This window comes from Dipodomys ordii, unplaced genomic scaffold, assembly GCF_000151885.1.
Source record: "Dipodomys ordii isolate 6190 unplaced genomic scaffold, Dord_2.0 Scaffold63, whole genome shotgun sequence".
Lineage (NCBI taxonomy): Eukaryota > Metazoa > Chordata > Mammalia > Rodentia > Heteromyidae > Dipodomys > Dipodomys ordii.
In genome coordinates, this window is record NW_012267279.1 from 3,723,996 (window position 1) to 3,744,214 (window position 20,219).

General features: G+C 34.9%; 1 protein-coding gene across 4 annotated transcripts in view; it reads right to left on the bottom strand.

The window, feature by feature from the left end:
• Vps54 (vacuolar protein sorting 54 homolog (S. cerevisiae)) overlaps nucleotides 1–20,219 on the bottom strand; it is a 99,056-nt gene that overhangs the window by 5,225 nt on the left and 73,612 nt on the right. For 3 of the 4 annotated variants that reach the window (XM_013022520.1, XM_013022519.1, XM_013022521.1), the window contains 7 exons: nucleotides 15,991–16,054; nucleotides 11,738–11,843; nucleotides 10,817–10,904; nucleotides 10,372–10,493; nucleotides 10,184–10,264; nucleotides 1,996–2,103; nucleotides 572–666 (listed from right to left, as the gene is read on the bottom strand). In XM_013022520.1, coding sequence (XP_012877974.1) covers nucleotides 572–666; nucleotides 1,996–2,103; nucleotides 10,184–10,264; nucleotides 10,372–10,493; nucleotides 10,817–10,904; nucleotides 11,738–11,843; nucleotides 15,991–16,054 — 664 coding nt within the window. Of the gene's footprint in view, nucleotides 1–571; nucleotides 667–1,995; nucleotides 2,104–10,183; nucleotides 10,265–10,371; nucleotides 10,494–10,816; nucleotides 10,905–11,406; nucleotides 11,508–11,737; nucleotides 11,844–15,990; nucleotides 16,055–20,219 lie in introns of all 4 variants that reach the window. The other variant, XR_001175302.1, reaches the window with a different exon arrangement.

Consider the following 20,219-nt stretch of genomic DNA (forward strand, 5'->3'; position numbering starts at 1 on the left):
TCATGGGAACTGAACTCTGGGCCTGGGTGGGCGCTGTCCCTCAGCTCAAGGCTAGCACTCTACCACTTGAGCCACAGCACCACTTCTGACTTTTTTCTGCTTCTGTGGCGCTGAGGAATCAAACCCAGGGACTAATGCATGTGAGGCAAGCACTCTACTACTGAGCCAACCTCCCAGACAGACAGATTTTCTTCTTGTCATTTTATAAATCAGTCACAGAAGGTAAGTAACTTTCATATATCCATCCATCGAGCTAGTAAGTACAGCTCTTTGAGTTCTGTTTGGATATGGGAAGCTGACTGGATAACTAAGGAGATATTACTGACCTACACTGCCTCAAATAAGTAGATACAGTCAGGCAAGGAACTGGCCATTCACAACCCACTTTAATGTAAAAAGATTCAGATGGACAGAAAGAAATTTCCACAAGAGAAAAGCAGAAGGTTACTGATTTTAGAATTTCTGTCCCTAGTCTGACTACAGCAGAAAAGATCATAAAGAATAAAAGCCAATCATGGGAACAGTTCAGTATGAGACTATGTGCTAAAAAAGTATATATTAAAAATCATACCCATTTTGAGGTCCTCCATCATTTATCACATTTAAGTGAGATAACTGCTTTTTCAAGTGGAGTTTGTAACTTGTATTAATTCTTAAAAATAACATCTGGAAAAGAAAGGACACTAAATTTCTTAAAGCTCTCCTGAAATAAAAGACCTGATTATATGAGTTATAGTATTATTTCAATAAAATGTTTAAATTCCTCTTTCTTCTGACATATACTTAAACAAAACAAAACAAACATGTTCCTCTGAAAGCATTTAAATGCTATTTTATTTTTTCTTAGTTGACAAAAGCTTTTCTTACTCTAAGCAGTAATTCTTTGGGCAGTAAGACCTGCCTCTTTACACAATGGAAGAATTCCTGTGGATATGTAAGTGGGATCAATCATGAGGATAAAAAGAATACAAGGTAGTGGAAAATTTACAGTAATCAGGAACTTGATGGAGGAAAATAAAGACAATGACAAAGAAACAGGTGCTATTAAACTCTGAACTAAAATCTTTTCAAAGTATGCTCCTTCATGCATCTTTTTAATATAATTACCTAATAATTCTTTGAGAAACATCCAACCTAAAAGTATATACAATTAATCTATGGAAATGATTTGGCACACATATTTTCTATGGGAAAAAAGTGTGTGTATAACTTGCACAGCTTTGATGAGAGTATCCTTTATATGATAGATAAAAAAAACAGAGTACCCGTATGTCCAGCTCCCATGAACTAGCTATCTTTTTCAAATTAGAACTCATACGGCTAGTCAAGGTCAGAAAGTCAAAGGGGAGGGATTTCACATGTAGAATAAAAAGGATGGGTTGGCTAGGAAGAAATAAGGGTAGAGACCTCAGAAAGTCCTCCCTATTCTACCATTTCCCTCAGGCCTCAGCGAGCCTGCCTCAGGGAGCTAGATGATATATAACCATGAAATTAAGGTGCATAAATGAAGAAAAATGGTAACATTTAATATTGAAGGGAAGCGTGAAGTGGCATAAAACCAGGAGGAATGAGTGAGAGTAGGCGAGACACTAAGACAGTCATTACTGACCCCCAAATACCATTTCTATTCACTCAATCAATTTTAGAGACCAATGAAGCCAATGAAAACTTGTCTGAATAGCAAAAAAATCAGTCAAATTTAAACTCTTGCTAAATAATTACAGTGAACTAGAAAGTATGATAAAACAGATTGGATTAATTATGTGTATTAATCTTAACTCCATCATTTCTTCCATATTCACTTAGGATTATATTCATAGTAACTTATCTTTTACTTTTAGAATTACTAACTGCATAAACAAAGGGCACTTTGAAATGGTAACAATAATATTGGAATTAGAATTGAGTTTAATTATGCTGAACACATGTAAAAACACCCCAATTTTCATGGCTATTACACATCATATATACAAAAGTCATCTGGGGAATTAATACCTGTGTTTGTTCTTCGGGAAGAAGATCAAATATAGCTTCATGCATTTTTGCCATTTGCTTACAAATATTCCTGAAACAGGCAGAAGGAACAGGAGCTTTCACCTCATACTGGAAGGGAAAAGTAATGAAAATTATGTTTAGTCCTCTGTATTGTACACTGTCTCGAGTATTTCCTGAAGCGTATTTTCTGCCCCTAAATATATCTAACTTTTTAGGGCTCAACCTTATATTAACTGTGATCAGTAATAATCATGCAAATCCTAAGAACAAGTTACTCTGTAGAACTAAGTTGTGGCTGAGAACATAGGCTGTTTCCAATATTAAAACTGAGTGTCTGGCCTCTAATCCTGGCTCCTCAAATTTTTAGTTATTTCATATAGATGGAATTACAATATGTTGAATTTTTTACTTAAATCTCAATTTACTCATTGTAATATTTCTTTTTGTGACTAGATATTTCACTTTATTGATGGACCAATTTTGTTCATACATTAATCAACTGATATGCATCTGAGCTGTTTCTTTTTTCTTTGAAGGTTGCTATTATGAATAATGCTGCTGTGAACATTTAAGTAGAGATTTTTATGTGAAAAAATATTTTCACCTCAGGAATGTATATAGTAGGGATGAAAAAAATACTGAAACTATTTTCTAAATTTTATACTGTCACTAGCAAAGAATGAGGACTCCAATTTCTCCATCTTCTCATCAAAATTTATTATTGTCTTTTCTTTCTAAGTCATCCTACTAGGTATGAAGTATCATTTCAATGGTAATTACTCTTAAGTTCTCCTCTATATTGGATTAAATAATGTCCCTCCAAAAACTCATGTCTAGCTGGTACTGCATAAGGTCATACCCTAAATTCAAGAAGAGAAGAGAGAAATTCAGACACAGAGACATAGGAAGACTAATAGATAAAGACAGATGAATAATGGTGTGATATGATACAAGCCAAGGAATGCCAAGGGGTGATAGCAGCTATAAGTTATAAAAAGCAGAAACAGAAGAGCTCTAGGCTCTTCCTTAGAGCCTTCAGAGAGAAAATTCCCTGGCCAGCACTTTGATTTAGGAATTGTTAGTATCTAGAACTATGAAAGAACACATTGTTTTATGTCATCTAGTCATTTGTTTTGGCAGCACTAAAAAAACTAAATATACTTTCCCACCCCTGACCTTTACCCATGCTTTCCCTAAAAATATGATTTTTCATTTTCCCTTCACTATCGCATTTCCTCAGTCACATAAACTTGACACAATACTTACTTTCAACCCTTAAAATTTGGTTCCTGCCACCACCCAAACTATTAACACTCCTTTGAAATTTCTCTGTAAAAAACTCAGTGGAGACATCGTAACTTCTGCACTCAGTAAAACTTTGCTAGTTCCATTCTTCACTGTGGCATAGCACGTCCATGCTCTCACTTGCAATCGTCTCCTCATGCAACACCTTTTCCTAGCCCTTTCCCTCTTGACCTTGTCTTCAGCCTCCAGTTATCTAAGTGCAAGCAAGATTTCTTCATCAAATCTTGTTTATTATCCTTCTTTTCTTTGAACATTTTTACTCAGCCTCATGCTTTCTATTAATCTCCTGCTCTAAACTTCCATTTTTGTATTTAAGACGCACATTTACTAGGTGTTCCAACTTGAAAACTGAATTTAACTGAATAGGGAGGACTAAAATGGCCTCAGCAGAGAAATACTTATGTAAGGCCTTTAATAATTTTTATTACCTTACAAATGCCTGCCATTACATTTTGACTAATCTAGATATTAGTTTTTAAAATAACTACAAGTGGGTTATCATCTTAAATTAAAAAAAGAATGATAAATTTTCTAAACATTAGTATGTGATTTGGTTTACACAAAAATTTCTTAAGCTAGGACATAAGACTCATGAACAGTAAAAGAAATAAGCTGGATTTTTTTTAAAAATTAAAAACTGCTCTTCATAAGAAACTATTAACAAAATGAAAAAATAATCTACAGATTATCTTACACAAATGGTTAAACACTTACACAAACAGTTAAAAGACATGTAATAGATAAAGGACCTTTAAGATATATGAAGAATTCTTATAACTCAGTAAGAAAATGATTGTAAAACTAAAAACAAATCAGCACTTTACTAGTGAAAATATGCAGATGGCAAACAAGCACATGAAAATATACTGAACTTATCATATGTTAGGTAAATTAAAATCACAACAAGAGGGCAGAAGACTAGCTTAGATGTATAGTGCTTGCCTAGCATATGAGGCCATGGGTTTGATCCCCAATACTGGGAAAAAAAGCCACAATGAGGTATCACTCCTTGCACAACAGTAAAAGAATAACATTAAAAACAAGGAGCTTTGTGTATGGTACACTGCTGTAATCCCAGCACTTGATAGGCTAAGGCAAAAGGATTTCAACTTCGGCCTAAGAAACTACATAGAAAGTCTCTGTCACAAAATCAAAATAGGCTGACATTAGCAAGTGATGGTAAAAGTAAGAACACCTAGAACTCTTTTCTTAAACAGCTATTTTAACATTCCATAATCCATAGCTAATGTGTTATTCCAAAGTATTTATATTAAAGAAATGAAAAGACAAACACAAAGACTGGATATGGTTATTTATGGTATCTTTAGTCATAACCACCAAAAAGTGGAGAAAACCCAAATGCCTACTAAGTGGTGATGAACAAAAAAAAGTAATATATTCATATAATAGATACATACTATTCTACAATAAAACAAACCACTGACATCTTATTACATCCACCAATTCCAAAAGCACTATGCTGAATGAAAGAAACCTGTCACAAGGTTCATTCATTCTGAATGAATAAAGGACATTCTGGAAAATGCAAAAGTACAAGTACCCAGAAGAATGTTTAACAGTGATCATGACTGTGTTAGTTCTACATATATATATACACACATATATCAAATCATATATTTAAAAAATAATTTTACTGAATATAAATTATACCTCAATAAAGCAGATTTAAACTGATAATCACTGATTTCCAGTTTTTCAAACTGATCATACTCTCTGAACATACAACCTAATGTAATAGCTAAATGGAATGTTACTTTTGTTATCATTAATAACATCAAAATGTTAATAAGTTCATTAATTTGCCCAAAGATATCCAATAACAAATATGTAACAAGCCTAGGATTTGACTTAATGTCTATCTGGCTATAAAACCCTGAAATGGAATTGGCTACTAACATGTTTACTCAGCTATTATCCCAGAGATCTCTTCAACTCATTTCCCCTAATCTTAGCTATCTTTAAAAGCTAATTTTTGAATTTTTTACTGTTATTATAAAGATGATATACAGAGGAGTTACAGTTACATAATTCAGGTAAAGACTACATTTAATTTTGGACAATGTCACCCTTTACCCTTGTTCTCTCCCAATTAAAAGCAAAATTTGTATGCACGCTACAGCTATAAGGCTTTCCTAGATCTCCTCACCTACCTGGCAACTATCTTTCCTAAAGCTTTAAAAGCTCTAATGTACTGAATCAATTCCTTATTTCTAACATTTTGAATGTTCTATTTTTTTGAAGACAAGATGAATGGCTAGCTCACCTTTGCATATCCCTATACTACCCAACACACAGATTGCACATAACTTATTGAGTGAATAAATACGTGAGCAATGACTAAGACAATAGTCTAGCTATTAGTACAATGTGATATTAATGTCTCATTTTTACCCAAACAACCTTTATTTATTAGCATCTTAAAATAAGACTAGGTGGTATTACTGTGTTATTCTTACCAAAATTAAATTGAAGGTAAGAAAATAAAAAGCTAAAACTTAAGCCAAATGCTTCTGCTATTTTGGTAGGAATTAAAAATAGATTCAGACTCCTGAGAAGCACAGGAAGGAAAAAACAAACAAACAAACAGGATAAGGAATGACAAAGAGCCTTATACCAGGAATCCAACAGACCAGGTAACAGAAGTCATTAGTGAGGAAGAAAGGAAAGAAAACACTATGTTATAGAAGACATTTTATGGTTACTGGTTAAGCTTCATATATGAGAAGAGATAACAGATGACACTAAACAATTACTGCTAATTTCTTTTGATGTGATGATGGATGATAACTGGTTATGGAAGAATGTATTCTTAATTTTAAAACTTATATTCTTATGTATGGATAGAGTACCATACTGTCTTACATTTACTGTGAAATATTTAAGCAAAATTGGCAAAATATTAACAACTTAAGTGTAGGTGGCAAATATGAACATAAAGAAAATAAAATCACAGATTAAAGTCAGAAAATGAAGTATACAAAACAGCAACCAGGCGTTCAAAGCAAACATTATATTAATGAATAGTTTGAACAAAAGCATACAAGAACTATTTTCTGCTGGGTGCCGGTGGCTCACGCCGGTAATTCTAGCTACTCAGGAGGCTGAGATCTGAGAATCTCGGTTCAAAGCTAGCCTGGGCAGGAAAGTCCCTGAGACTCTTATCTCCAGTAAAGCACTAGAAAACTGGAAGTGGCGCTGTGGCTCAAGTGGCAGAATGCTTGCCTTGAGCTAAAGAGTTCAAGGACAGCGCCCAAACCCAGAGTTCAAGCCTCATGACTGACAAAAAAACAACAACTATCTTCTTTGCTATAAGCCCTTTACTCTTTCATAAACTGCAATGTTTAGTAATAAGGAAAAAGAACAGTTCTTCCCTGACTTTGAGCGCTTAACCAAAATAATTAGTATGATCTGGGAAGTGAGCAAGGATATCTTACGAAAAACCTTATATGTGGGACGGGGGCAGACAACACTTGGAAAAAGAACTTTTCTCAGTACAAAATATGTTTAAAAGAAAAATGGGGGCTGGAAATGCGGCTCAGTGGTAGAATGCTTGCCTTGCATGCATGAGGATTCGATTACTCAGCACCACATAAGCAGAAAAAGCCAGAAATGGCACTGTGGCTTAAGTGGTAGAGCACTAGGCTTGAGCTAAAGAGCTGAGGGATAGTGCCCAGGCCAAGGCCCAGAGTTCAGGCCCCAGGACTGACCAAAAAAAGAAAACTTATCTTGCCATGCACTAGTAGCTCACACCTGTACTTAGGAGGCTGAGATCTAAGGATCACGATTCAAAGCCAGCCAGGGTAGAAAAGTCCATGAGATTTTTATCTCCAATAAACCACTCAGAGAAAGCTGGAAGTGGCACTGTGATTTAAGTGGTAGAGCACTAACCTTGAGCACAAAGAGGCTCAGGGACAGCACCCAGGCCCTGAGTTCAAGCCCGAAGACCAGCAAAAAAAAAAAAAAAAGAAGAAAGAAAGAGGGGGAGGGGAGAGGAAGGAAGGAAGGAAGGAAAGAAAGGGAGGGAAGAAGGGAGGGAGGAAGGAAAGAAGGAAGGGAGGTAATGAATATAAGGATCGATGCCAGTCTTAAAGGGAGTGTGTGGCAATATCCATCTTTTGCTTAAAGAGATGCTAAAAACATCAATGACTTGAATTTAATAAACAGATGAACCTTGAAATCTGTCCCCAACTGAAAAATGGTAACTAGATGTACCAGATGTTGAACAAAGAGGAACACTTATCTTAAGGTAAATTTGAGCCAGGACCCTACTTTTTCATCATGAATGTCTGGAATGTTATTGCACTCACTGCACCTTGTATCAGATGTGTCTGTACCCATGTCTGGGTTATATATTATCTTTCTATCTTACATTTGCTTTGGTATACTAAAAAAATTTCTAGGTCTCTATCATGATCTATTCTCAAATTCATTTTTGTGGCATCATAAATTTAAAACTCAAGGGCCAGGCATAGACCTCCTCCCTGGAACAATACCAGTCACTGATCTGAAATTACTAAACATTTACTTAATTTTATATTGTTTGCAGCTTACAGCCCTCTGTCTTGTTAATTAGTATATTTCTTGAAGGCATACATGCATTAATGACTTTTGGTTCTACAAAAGAATGTCTTATTTTAACAAGGAAACTAGAACAGAATTGTTTTTGAGTTTAGCTTGTACTTGACACGGATAAAGAAAGTAAGAGAATTTGTAATTTTTCTCCATACAGAAGTAGAAACTACTTTACTAGTAAAGTATGCTTGCATGTAACTGTGAATTTCTTAAGCTTCTTTAAAATGAAATATAAACTAATACCTGTTTATCAACAATAGCACTGGTTCTCAAATTGTGATCTGAGGATTTGTGGGAGCCATAGACCCTTTCAAAGAAGCCAGAAAGTAAAAACAATTTACAAAATAATACTAAAATGTTATTTATCAAGTTTTCTTGTTTGTTAGGTTTTTGTTTGTTTTAAAATATTTTTTGCTGGTCCTGGGGCCTAGATGCTGTCCCTGAGATTTTTTTGCTCAAGGGTAGTGCTTTATCACATGAACCACAGTTCCACGTCCTGCTTTTTTGGCAGCTGGAGGTAAGAGTCTCACAGATTTCCTGCACAGACTGGCTTCAAACCAATCTTAATCTCCTATCTAGCTAAGATTACAGGTTTGAGCCACTAGTACCCAGATATTTATTAGTCTTTTGTTGTTGTTGTTGTTGTTTTCAGTTGTGGGGCTTGAACTCTGGGCCTGGGCGCTGTATCTCTGCAATTCAGCTCAAGGCTAGTGTTCTACCACTTGAGCCACTACAGCACTTCCAGCTTTCTGTTGGTTTATTGGAGATAAGAGTCTCGCGGTTTTTCCTGCCTGGTCTGGCTTTGAACTGCAATCCTCAGATCTCAGCCTCGTGAGTAGTTAGGATTACAGGCGTGAGCCAGCATAGATATTTATTAGTTTTTACCCTGATTCTCTCATGAATAATTTTTGGGATGAAATGTGACAATGATGTCATTCTGAACACTAATAGAAGGTATGTTTGTCCATTTCTGTGTTTTTAAATTTTGTACCAGTAGGTACAAATTGCATTAAAAGCTCTTCAATCCTCAATTATTTTTAAGAATGTAAAGGGCTCCTGTGACTAAAGCTTAAGAACTATTAAACACATGCAGTATTATGTCATTTGAAATTGACATTATACATAATAATGACAGGCTTGGGCACATGTCTGTGTGTGAATAGCCACCACTTTATTTTGATTTCTAAGTGTCTGCTGTTCTTCTGCTATTTCAGAATCTGAAGGATGCAAGTAGAAAAAAAAGTAAGTTAAAACTCTTGCTTAAGTAAGGTTCTTCTAAATATGATCTTGGGCAAAAAGTATACACTTAACCTTCAAATGTTCAAGTTTCTCTTTAAGACATAGATTGGAAAACTCAGGGAAAGAAAAAAAGTGAGGGATAAGACAAAAAGATTTGTGGCTGATTAAGTGACATTTTTCTGAAGATACTTTCTTGGTATACTTAAAATTTTGGAAGGATGAACATTAGCTTACTTAATGAACTATTGAGAATGAAAACAAAGAGATAAACTAAAAACAATTATCAGCTACCAGCAGCTGGTAGCTGTAATCTCAGATGCTCAAGAGGCTGAGATCTGAGGATCACAGTTTGAAGTCAGCTAAGGCAGGAAAGGACTGGAGACCCTTATCTCCAAAAAGCTATACAAAAAGCCAGAAGTGGAGCTGTGGTTCAAGTGGTAGAACACTATCCTTTACCAAAAGAAGCTCAGGGACAGCACCCAGGCCCTGAGTTCAAATCCCAGGACTGGCCAAAAAAAAAGGTATATGAGGGTATATATAACAAGAGCACTTCAGACTGTCTTATCATTCTAGAAAAATAAAGTAGCATACTTTAATCTCAAATATTATATTTTTCCCTATTTTTATCTTTGTCCTTATAATTCTATCTCCAGAGGGTTTTCAAACTAACACTTGTTTCTAAAGAAGGTACACATCTATAAATGCAGCCAACAAAATATTTCTGTGTACTGTTTCTATCTTACTTGGAATCATTTCTACTCTTGTTCTAAGCCTTCTAGATTGTGATCAACTATCTGGGGAATCTGAATGTGTTACTGAGTTGTTGGCTAAATGTCATGAATTAAGATTTTTTTTTAGACTACTAGGGATAGTCTTTGTCACAGCAAATGGTCACTATTACCTGAAAAAAAAATTGTTAAAAATTCTATCAATGGGTAAATATTTATAGAAAATTTAGATTCTCCTATCATAGCTTCTATATATAAGAATCTGTCTAATATGAAGTCATAATGTCTTTAAGCAAAGCTTAATGATTTCCATAAATCATTACCTTTGATAAGAGCTTGTCAAATAAGCTATCCATTATCGCTACAAGCTTGGCTGATATTTCAGCTATGTGGTCATGGTAATCCTGTAATTAGAAATAATGTAGAATTTTAAAGCCTTAGAGACACATCAAAAAAACACAATTAAGAAATTAAATGTATGAATGCCCACAGAAAATATGTGACAAAGTACCTTAGTGATGTGATCAAAATGCCTAAGCATGTTATATTGCTTAGATGGTAGTCGAGCTTCAAAATGAGCCCGGATCACAGGAATGTAGTGCACGATTAACTGCAAACACCTCGAAGAAAGAGCTGAAGATTCAGGATGTGGATACATAATGGAAAAACAAAAAAAGTTGTTCTTTGATTTTAATTAATATCAAATTAAACAAAAAGTAATTTTATACAGGCTCAAGTTCATAAATGAAGAGCACCATGGTGGAAGGCAACATATTTCATTTCTTGCAAGAAAATACTGTGATACTAGACAATGTAATGAACTTGTTGCTTTCCCAACAGACTTGAGTTGTAAGCATTATCAGTATGAGGACGTTCAGACATTCTAATACTGTTCACCTCAAAATACGTCATCATCTTAATACCTCAGCATGTGGATCAAATGCAAGAATCCATACCCAAATTTTTTGTAGTTATGGTTTTTAGTCCAACAACTTGCAGTGCACCAGCTCCAAGAACTAACTGGCAACTTCTTGAGTTGAAATACTAACAAAGAAGAAAAAAAAAACAAAATTCAACAATTCATTGAAGCTCATCTTTTCTATGATAACAATGTCTTAACTGTCCTAAAAATAAATTGCTCTTTCTGCTCACTCAAGGACCATAGTTTTCTGGTAGAAGCAAGTATTATTATGCAATAATACAAAGCGAAGGGTATTCTCAATGATAATATTTATGTCTGGTAGGAAAAAAAAGTGAGAAATTCTAAAAATCAATTCTTAGAAAGTAACCCTTAATTTGTATTCACAAAACTTGGTTTTCTGTCATTCTTACTGTAAAAATCCTATTTTCAAAAGAATAAAAATCTTGACTAAGTCAAACTCAGAACACTATTAATTAATAGATTAGAGATTTGAAAAGAATAAGGCCTTTCTTGTAAACTAATCATTTAAATTATCTGTTAATATGAGTTGGCTGATAAAATTATCACCATATTTTCATTCTCTATCAGTGGTTCTGAAAGAATGATGTAAGAAAAATCTCTAACCTTAGTGAGATGAATTTTGTAAAGTTCAGTGAATTCCTTCCATGCACATTTGAAAACAGTCCAGGTTTTTTGACCTAAGTGGCCTCAGTCATGTTCAGCACCTAACAAACAAATCATCTCCTGTCTCCAATGCCATTAACAACTATGGGTGTAATGAGGAATCTCTATAAACATGGAAGGGAAAGGAAGCAAGCAGCTCTTTTTCCAGTAATATGTTGTGATGCAACCACAAACAATATCATAAACTTGATGTCTTAAAGATAACTTTAAAGTGTGTTAGAGTTGAATCCTCCAACTACTTCTTTCCATAAAAGGGTGAAGTCATACATACCTTTAATAAATCTGACAGACGTGTAAGCATGTCAGTAGTAACAGATGGGATGTTATCCACACATTGGCAATATTCAAGGATAATTCTTATTAACAGCAATACAGTTCTATAAAAAAGGAAAGATGATCTATAAGGCAACCAAAGCAAGAAAACTCAAACTGATATAGCACATAAACATCAATAGTTACCACTTCAATGTATCTGAGGATAGGCTCATCTTGGTAAATGTTAAATTATGTACCTACATAATTTATCTACAAGTCCAACACATCTCACTCTTAAGTGAGGCAGGAGCAGTGCCTAGGACATTTAAGGGAGTATTTACCCTTGGCATTGTACAATTGCCGAGTCAGCACTTGCATGACATTAATGAGAGGCTCATCAAATTATATGCTGTAAGCATGGCACTCTCTGTATGGCCTGCTTAAGGAAGTCTCTTCATTAAGGAAGTCTCTTAATTAATTCTTAGGCCAATTCAGAAAAACTGACAAAAAGACTAGCCAAGATTTCTGCATAAATATGTAGTCAGTCCTCAAGTGTAGCTCTAAAATTCATGAAGGAAATCTAGTCTAGATTTTCCTAGTGAGATAGAAGAGAAGCTAGAATGGCTTCTAAAAAGCACAGATCTCCTAAGCAGTGTCCTGGAAAATCACAAAAGATTCTCCAGTGGGCTGGGAAGTTGGCTCAGTGGTAGAGTGCTTGCCTTGCATGAATGAGGCCCTGGGTTCGATTCCTCAGCACCATATAAGCAGAAAAAAGCCGGAAGTGGCACTGTGGTTCAACTGGTAGGATGCTAGCCTTGAGCTGAAGAGTTCAGCCCCCATGACCAAAAAAAAAAAAAAAGATTCTCCAAAGATGCTAAGTTAGCTCAATAACATCACAAGTTGAAAAGACATACTACTAGAAGATAAAGTAAAATTGAAATTAAAGGGGAAGAACTATTTTAGGATATATAAGTTTATTGAAGTAGTCAGAACTAAGAAAACTATGTAAATTAATGCTTACAAATGTCTGCAAGATATCAGGAAGCAGAGATACCCTGCAGATAGTACCTAACCTTTGTAACAGCTTACCTCTCAGGCCATATATTATGTTCCATGTATAGGTCATGTATTACTCCCCATGCATACTTCTACAGCCTGTTCTACTTGGCATAAGTGCATGCATATATTTTATATTCTTCCTTTGGAAGATATAATAGTTCCCCTTAGTTCAAGGAGTTCAGATTATTAGTCAACTGGGTTTTTGCTTGAAGTCAGAAAACCAGATGGCTAAAGAGAAACCACTTCCATTTACGTACATGAAGTACAAGTTGTTATGGATAGTTAATGATAAGGAAGGAAATCATGAGTAGATTGCAGGAGGCTGAAAAGAGCTTTGCCCTAACAGAAACAAGAGGAGAAAAGATAAGACAGCTGTGGTTCTGTATATACTTCCAATGGCTGAATACAGATTGAAGAAAAAAGATTCAATTCTACACACATTTTTTAGGTGCTTATTATGTGGTTAGAAAAATAAAATTGGTAAGTCATGATTCCCTACCTATGGAAAACTCATAATCTAACCAAGGAAAAAGATACATAAAGAAATAATTATAAGATTGGGAGATCTTTACCAGGAATACAGCAGATAAAGGCTTAATATCCAAAATATACAAGGAGCTCAGGAAACTAACCCCTTCTCCCCCCAGAGCTAATAAACCAATCACTAAATTGGCAAAGGAACTATGTAAAGACCTCTCAGAAGAGGTAAGAATGGCAAAGAGACACATGACAAAATGCTTATCATCCTTGCCCCAAAAGGAACTCAAATAAAAACAACTCTGAGATCTCATTTCACCCCAGTTAAATGTTACCAATATTGTGAATTTGAAAAACAAATGTTGGCGGGGATATGCACTGTTGGTGGTAATGTAAATGGGTACAACCACTCTGAACAGCAGTCTGGAGGTTCCTCAAAAAACAAAACATGTGGGGGATAGGAAGGGTTATATGGAAGATAAAGAGGGATAGGGTAACAATGATTAAAAGCAAATGTACTTATTGCTTTACCTATGTAACTGTAACCCCCTAGCTCATCACCTTTTCAATTAAAAAAAATGCTAAACTCAACAAAGATCATAGATATTCCCTAAGACTCAGCCATGCCATTCCTCGGCATCTACCCAGAACTTCATGAGCAGGATACACTATAAAGACATTCACACATGCACATTCATGTTCACTGATACACTATTCACAATTGCCAAGTTATGGAAACAGCCCAAATACTCTACCTATACCCAATGAAATTTTACACAGCCATTAGAAAGAATATTATGTCATTTGCAGAAAAATGGATGGCCCTAGAACAAATCATGTTAACACAAATTACAAACACAAATAGCACATGATTTCTCTTATATGTGGAAGCCAGACCTAAAATACACTGGGACATGATAAACTATACAGCACTCTAGGCATTCACTCACAAAGAGTCCAAAAGAGGATATTCTTCAGAAAGAAACACAAAGGTATAATGTCTATGTGCATCTGATCATATAAATTAATATTTATACAGGAAATGGAAATAAGAGGATTTTTCTATTTTTGTTTTCTTTCTTTTCTGTTGTGTTTATTAGTTTATATGTCTTTGGGAATGTAAGGGTAGATACAGAAATGGAGGGACAAAGATTGCACTAATGTAGCAATGGTACTCACTGCACACTATGTTGAAAATGAACTACACAATTTATGGGTGGGATGGGAGGGAAAAACTGAGAGAAGTGAGGGAAGGTGTGAAATGTCCAAAAAGAAATGTACTCTTTACCTGACATGTAATTGTAACCCCTCTATACATCACCTTTATAAAAACAATTAGAAAAAAATTTTTAGTAATTCTATAATATTGCTGATAAGTGCCAGAATAGAGGCACATGAAGTTATTCTTCCTGGAGTAGGGCTACTTCAATAACAAGAAGCAAAGAATAAAAATGAAAATGAATGCTGATCCATATATTGAGAATTAAGACCAAAAACTCCTGACTCCATTTGGATCACTTTATGTTAACCATTTAACCTTTTAAGCTTCAATTCACTTAACTGCCAAAAGGAAACAATAATCCCTAAATGTCTATTTCATAAACTGGTGGTAAAGATCAAATGATATCATACACATGGAAGTACTTAAACTGTACATCTGTAATCTCAGCACTTGGGATGTTGAGGCAGGAAGATTGTGAGACTGAAGTTTGCCTAGGTTATGTAATGAATTCCAAGGCCAGCCTGGGCTATGAGAGTTTGCCTCACAAAGAATTTTTTTCTTCAGAACAATCGTTTGAAAAAGAATATGAAGATATCTTTTTTCCTTTGTCAGTTGTGGGGCTTAAACTCAGGGCCCGAGCACTGTCCCTGAAGTTTTTCTTTTGCTCAAGGCTCAAGATTAGTGCTCTACTACTTCTGGTTTTCTGGTGGTTAGCTAGAGAAAAGTCTCACAGACTTTCCTGCCTAGGGGGCTGGCTTCAAACCACAACCTTCAGATCTCAGCCTCCTGATTAGCTAAGATTACCAGTGTGCCCAGCAAAAATACCATTTTAATTACCCAATTTTATCAAAGGCATATAGTACCAGACACATATGCTAGAATTGTTATGGTTTGCAATTAACTTGGTTAATATATGTTTATTGTTAAGAGAATAAAAGATCAATGACTCAAAAGGTGATGATAAAAATAACCACCAGCATTAGGTGCTAGAACTACACTAAATGCCTTACAGCAATACTTGTATAATTTTTAAAATGATTCTACATATCCAACTATTATATACATTGTGGGCTCTGGAGCCCAAAACTTAAAATTACTAAGCTATAAACTACATATTAAGAAAGGTGTAAAAAAAAAAACAAAAACAAACGTACTTAGGGCATGATAGCCCAAATGGTAGAGCACATGCTTATTAGCAAGCACAGGCCTTAAATTCAAATGTTAATACTGCCCCAAAAGAGCCTGGGATGGTAACAATATCATGCAGCCAATATGTCACTTCAGACTACCTACACCTATTACTATATAAGAAAAATCAAGCTCTTTATTAAATCAGAATAGTTTCTAAGGAAGAAAGCCACTATATTGGAAATAAAAGGGAATCCATTAAATTTCCTTTAAATACTTCATAAGACTTAAAATGACTGATCCAAATTTCCAATTCATTTCAAGGAGGATCTAGAGGACTTTAAAACTGACTCAACTAATATTAAAAAAAAAAAGTGACTCACCCAACAACAGCATACTGTTGTCCCTCTACAATGAGAACTTCAGCTGGTTTCCTTTCTTCTGTAGCTAGAGAATAAAGCAAATAAAAAAGAAATGGATACGTGCTCAAACAAAATAATGGAGAAAAAACTTGAAAACAACAGTTTCTAACTTAGAGCCTGGAATAATTTCATTTTTGAAATTAAACATCCACTTCGTGAAAAGAAATGTAACATAGTAAGGAATATTGGGTTTGGAATTAAGTTTAGATTTGAGTCTCAGTATTGCCAATCACTAGATGCATGATCTTAGGTCAAATACATTACCAAAAAACAGTATAGCATAATGCATAAGAAAAAAAAATTAGTCTGCTTGAATTCAAATCCTAGGTCTATCATCGCTAGATATATTAAACAGTTTAACAGTGTCTAGTTCATGGACCTAAAAGATATAACACATGTAAGCTACTTAGAACACTGTCTAGCATTGATAGGCATTAACCTGCATTTCCCTCAATGCCTACCTCAGTAACTAGTAACTCAATAAATGTATGGCATATGAAAGAATAATAATCCAGGATTCTTTAGAACCAGGAAAATGTTAATGGACTTCTAATATCATACACTTTTGCTATTCAAAGAAAAAGAGACTGAGACAAATATAAGTACGAAAAGAGACCTCCTAGGAGAAAATGAAAACTACTCATTTTGCAGGAAATAATACATGGTTTAATCAGTTTATACACATTAATTTAAAATTGTTTGCATAATATTAGAATTGAAAGACTATAACTGACAACTGCTCAGGGACACCACACCTTAATACATGAGTGATAAGCTTTATCATTTTTTAAACTAGTGATTTACAATGCTTAGAGCTTTTGCTACTTAAACACACAACCAGTTTAAAATTATAAACACCACCTAACACTACTACATAATAAAAAAAAGTCACCAATAAGAGAAGTTGACTTACTTCAATTTCTCTGTCACCTACTTGAACTAATCTACCTTCTATCTACCCTTAAGCCCAGAAGAGATAGTTTTTCTCTTTAATTCTGTCTCTCTAAATTCAACTGTAGGTACCTTGTCCTATTAATCATCCCCTCTCCTATCCAAAAACCAAGTTTCTTAGTTCTGTTAAGCAAACAAAATATAATTCAACTTCCCCTACTAAAACAAAAACAGGACCAACAAACAAAAAAAAAATCTTCTTCTACAACTCCCAGATAACAATCTCTAATTTCTCTTCTCTCCCTAGCTATCACTGTTATCATCCATTCTTCCTCTCCAGCCAATCTTACGGAAAAAGTACAGTGTAGTTAATACCCTTAGCACTGAACTTCACTGTCACTCCAGTGAATCACTAAGATTACAAATGATTTTCTACCTGTTAAACAAATGCTCGTATTTGTATTTTATTTATTCTTTTGTAGCATAGCTGCATTTTTTGCAAATGTATACAATTTGAAATTGTTAAACTTTTATTAGCTATAAAACTTTGAAATAATGCAACTTCCTTCTCTCTTAAAAATACTTGAGAACTTCATAATTTTTTAATGTACTGCAAATCAATTATACTTATCCTCAAACCAGACTCAACCAAAAAGAGAATTTTAGATCAATCTTTGTACACAGATGTAAAACTCCTTAATAACTGAATTCAACAACTAATTTTTTAATCTTTTTTTTTTGGGGTGGTTGTGGGGCCTGAACTCTGGGCCTGGGCTCTGTCCCTCAGTTCTTCAGCTCAAGGCTAGCACTCTACCACTTGAACCACAGTGCCACTTCCGGCTTTTCCGGCTTATGTAGTGCTGAGGAATTGAGCCAAGAGCCTCGTGCATGCCAGGCAAGCACTTCTACCACTGAGCCACCTTCTCAGCCCCAACAACTAATTGTTTTTTAAATCATGCACAGCAATCAGTGGGATTAATCCCAGAGATACAAGGCTTGTTCAATACACATAGATCAATAAATATAATACAACACATTAACAGAACCAAAGAGAATCCTATGATCATCTCAATGTATGTAGAAAATGCCTTGGATGAAATCCAGCATCTTTTTCTGATAAAAGCTCTGGAGAAGCCAGGAATACTTGGCAGAGTCCTCAAAATTATAAAGGTTATAACAAACCTACAGCCAACAACTAAAGGATAAAAAAGTAAAACCATTTCCTCTTAAATAGGGAATAAGACAAGGATTTCTACTTTCTCCACTCCTTTTCATTATAGTACTGAAATTCCTAGCCAAACAACAAGGCAAAAGAAAGATGTTAAGGGGGATCCAAGTAAGGAATAAAAAGAAGTCAAACTATCCCTATTTGCAGACGACATGATCCTAACTCTAAAGGACCCTAGAGACTCCACTCCCAAGTTCCTAGAGCAGATAAACAACTTTGGCAAAGTAGCGGGGTATAAAATCAATCCACAAAAATCAATAGCTTTTCTGTACTCCAACAATGGGAAGATCTAGAGTGAAATCAGGAAAGCAAATCCATTTGTAATAGTCTAAAGAGAAAACAAAAAAGCCTAGGAATCAACTTAACCAAGGAAGTGAAAGACCTCTATAATAAAAACTAAAATTTTGAAGAAAGCAAGTCAAGAAGTAGGAAGTGGAAAGATATTCCAAGACCTGGATTGCCAAAATATTGTGCACATGACAGCACTGCTAAGGCAATCTACAAATTCATACCCATCAAAATACCAGTACAAATAGAGAAAATAATTCAAAAGTTCTTATGAAATTACGAAGTCCTCAAACCACAAAAGCAATCCTGGGCAAAAAACAAACAAACAAAAAAAAAAAACCCTGAAGGTATACCAGTTCTAGACCAAAAACTCAACTACCGAGTTATTTACAACAAAAACAGACTCAATGACCAGTGGAACAGAATTGAAAACCCAGAAATAAACCCATAGACCTATGTCACCTAACATTTGGTAAAGAAGCCAAAAAAAAAGACTAAAAAGCATAAATGGTGTTGGAAAAATTGAATATCATATGTAGAAAACTGAAATTGAATACCTATCTGTCACCTGTACCACCTGTATCAACTCAAAATGGATCAAGACCTCAATGTAAGAACTGGAACTATGAAACTACTTCAGAACTTCTCAGTACATGCAGTATCTTTCTAAGTTCAGGAAATCAAAGAACTGATAAATGGGATTACATCAAACTAAGTTTCTGCAGGGCAAAGAACATAGTTAATAAGCTAAAAAGACAGCCTACTGAGTGGGAGAAGATATTTTCCATCTATACAATAAACCTAATATCCAGAATATACAAAAAGCTCAGGGAACTAAACTCTCCAAGAATCAACAAGTAAGTAACAACTGGGCAAATGAGCTAAATAAACTCCCAGTAGTAGTAGTAAAAATGCAAATAGAAAAATGTTCAACATCACTGACCACAAAGGAAATGCAAATAAAACAACACTGAGATTTCTCTCACCCCAGTTAGAATGGCTTCCATCAAGACTACCAGCAATAACAGATGGATATGGGGGAAAACTGTTGGTAGGAATATAAACTTATTTAATCACTCTGGAAAGCAGTTTGAAGATTCTTCAAAAAACTAAATACAGAATTTACCCCAAGACCCTGCAATACTCCTCTTGGGCATTTACTCAAAAGATTACAAATCAGGATACTGGAAAGCCACCTGCACAACTATGTTCACTGCTGTACTATTCACCATAGCCCAAGGACAGAAACAGCCCAGATGTTCCTAAATGGATGACTGAATCAGGAGAATGTGGTATATATCCATAATGGAATTTTATTCTTTAGGAAGAATATTACATTGTCTGCAAAGACAAAGATAGACTTGAAAAAAATTGTGTTAAGTGAGGTCCAGAGAGACAAAAGACACACATTTTATCTCATATGTGGAAGCAAGAACTAATTTATAAATGTACAAGTAAGCCATACAAGGTTATATGCAAGTGTATACAAATGTGTTAACCCAATATGTTATTTGCAGTGGAGAATTCAAATAGTACAATTCCTTAGAAAAACTAATTCACAGCCTAATAAAATGACCAGGAATCTGGCACTTAAAGGGGAGGAGGTATCAAAAGGAGCAGGATAGATGAAGAGAGGGAGCATACAATAATAATATTTCATGCATATCAATGAAACTAGGAAACTGAGAGGAGGACTGGGTTGGAAGGGATGTACAGGGAATGATGAAAGGGTAACATCAAGATGAATTATAAACTGATTTGTTGAATACTAACTCCTTTGTAC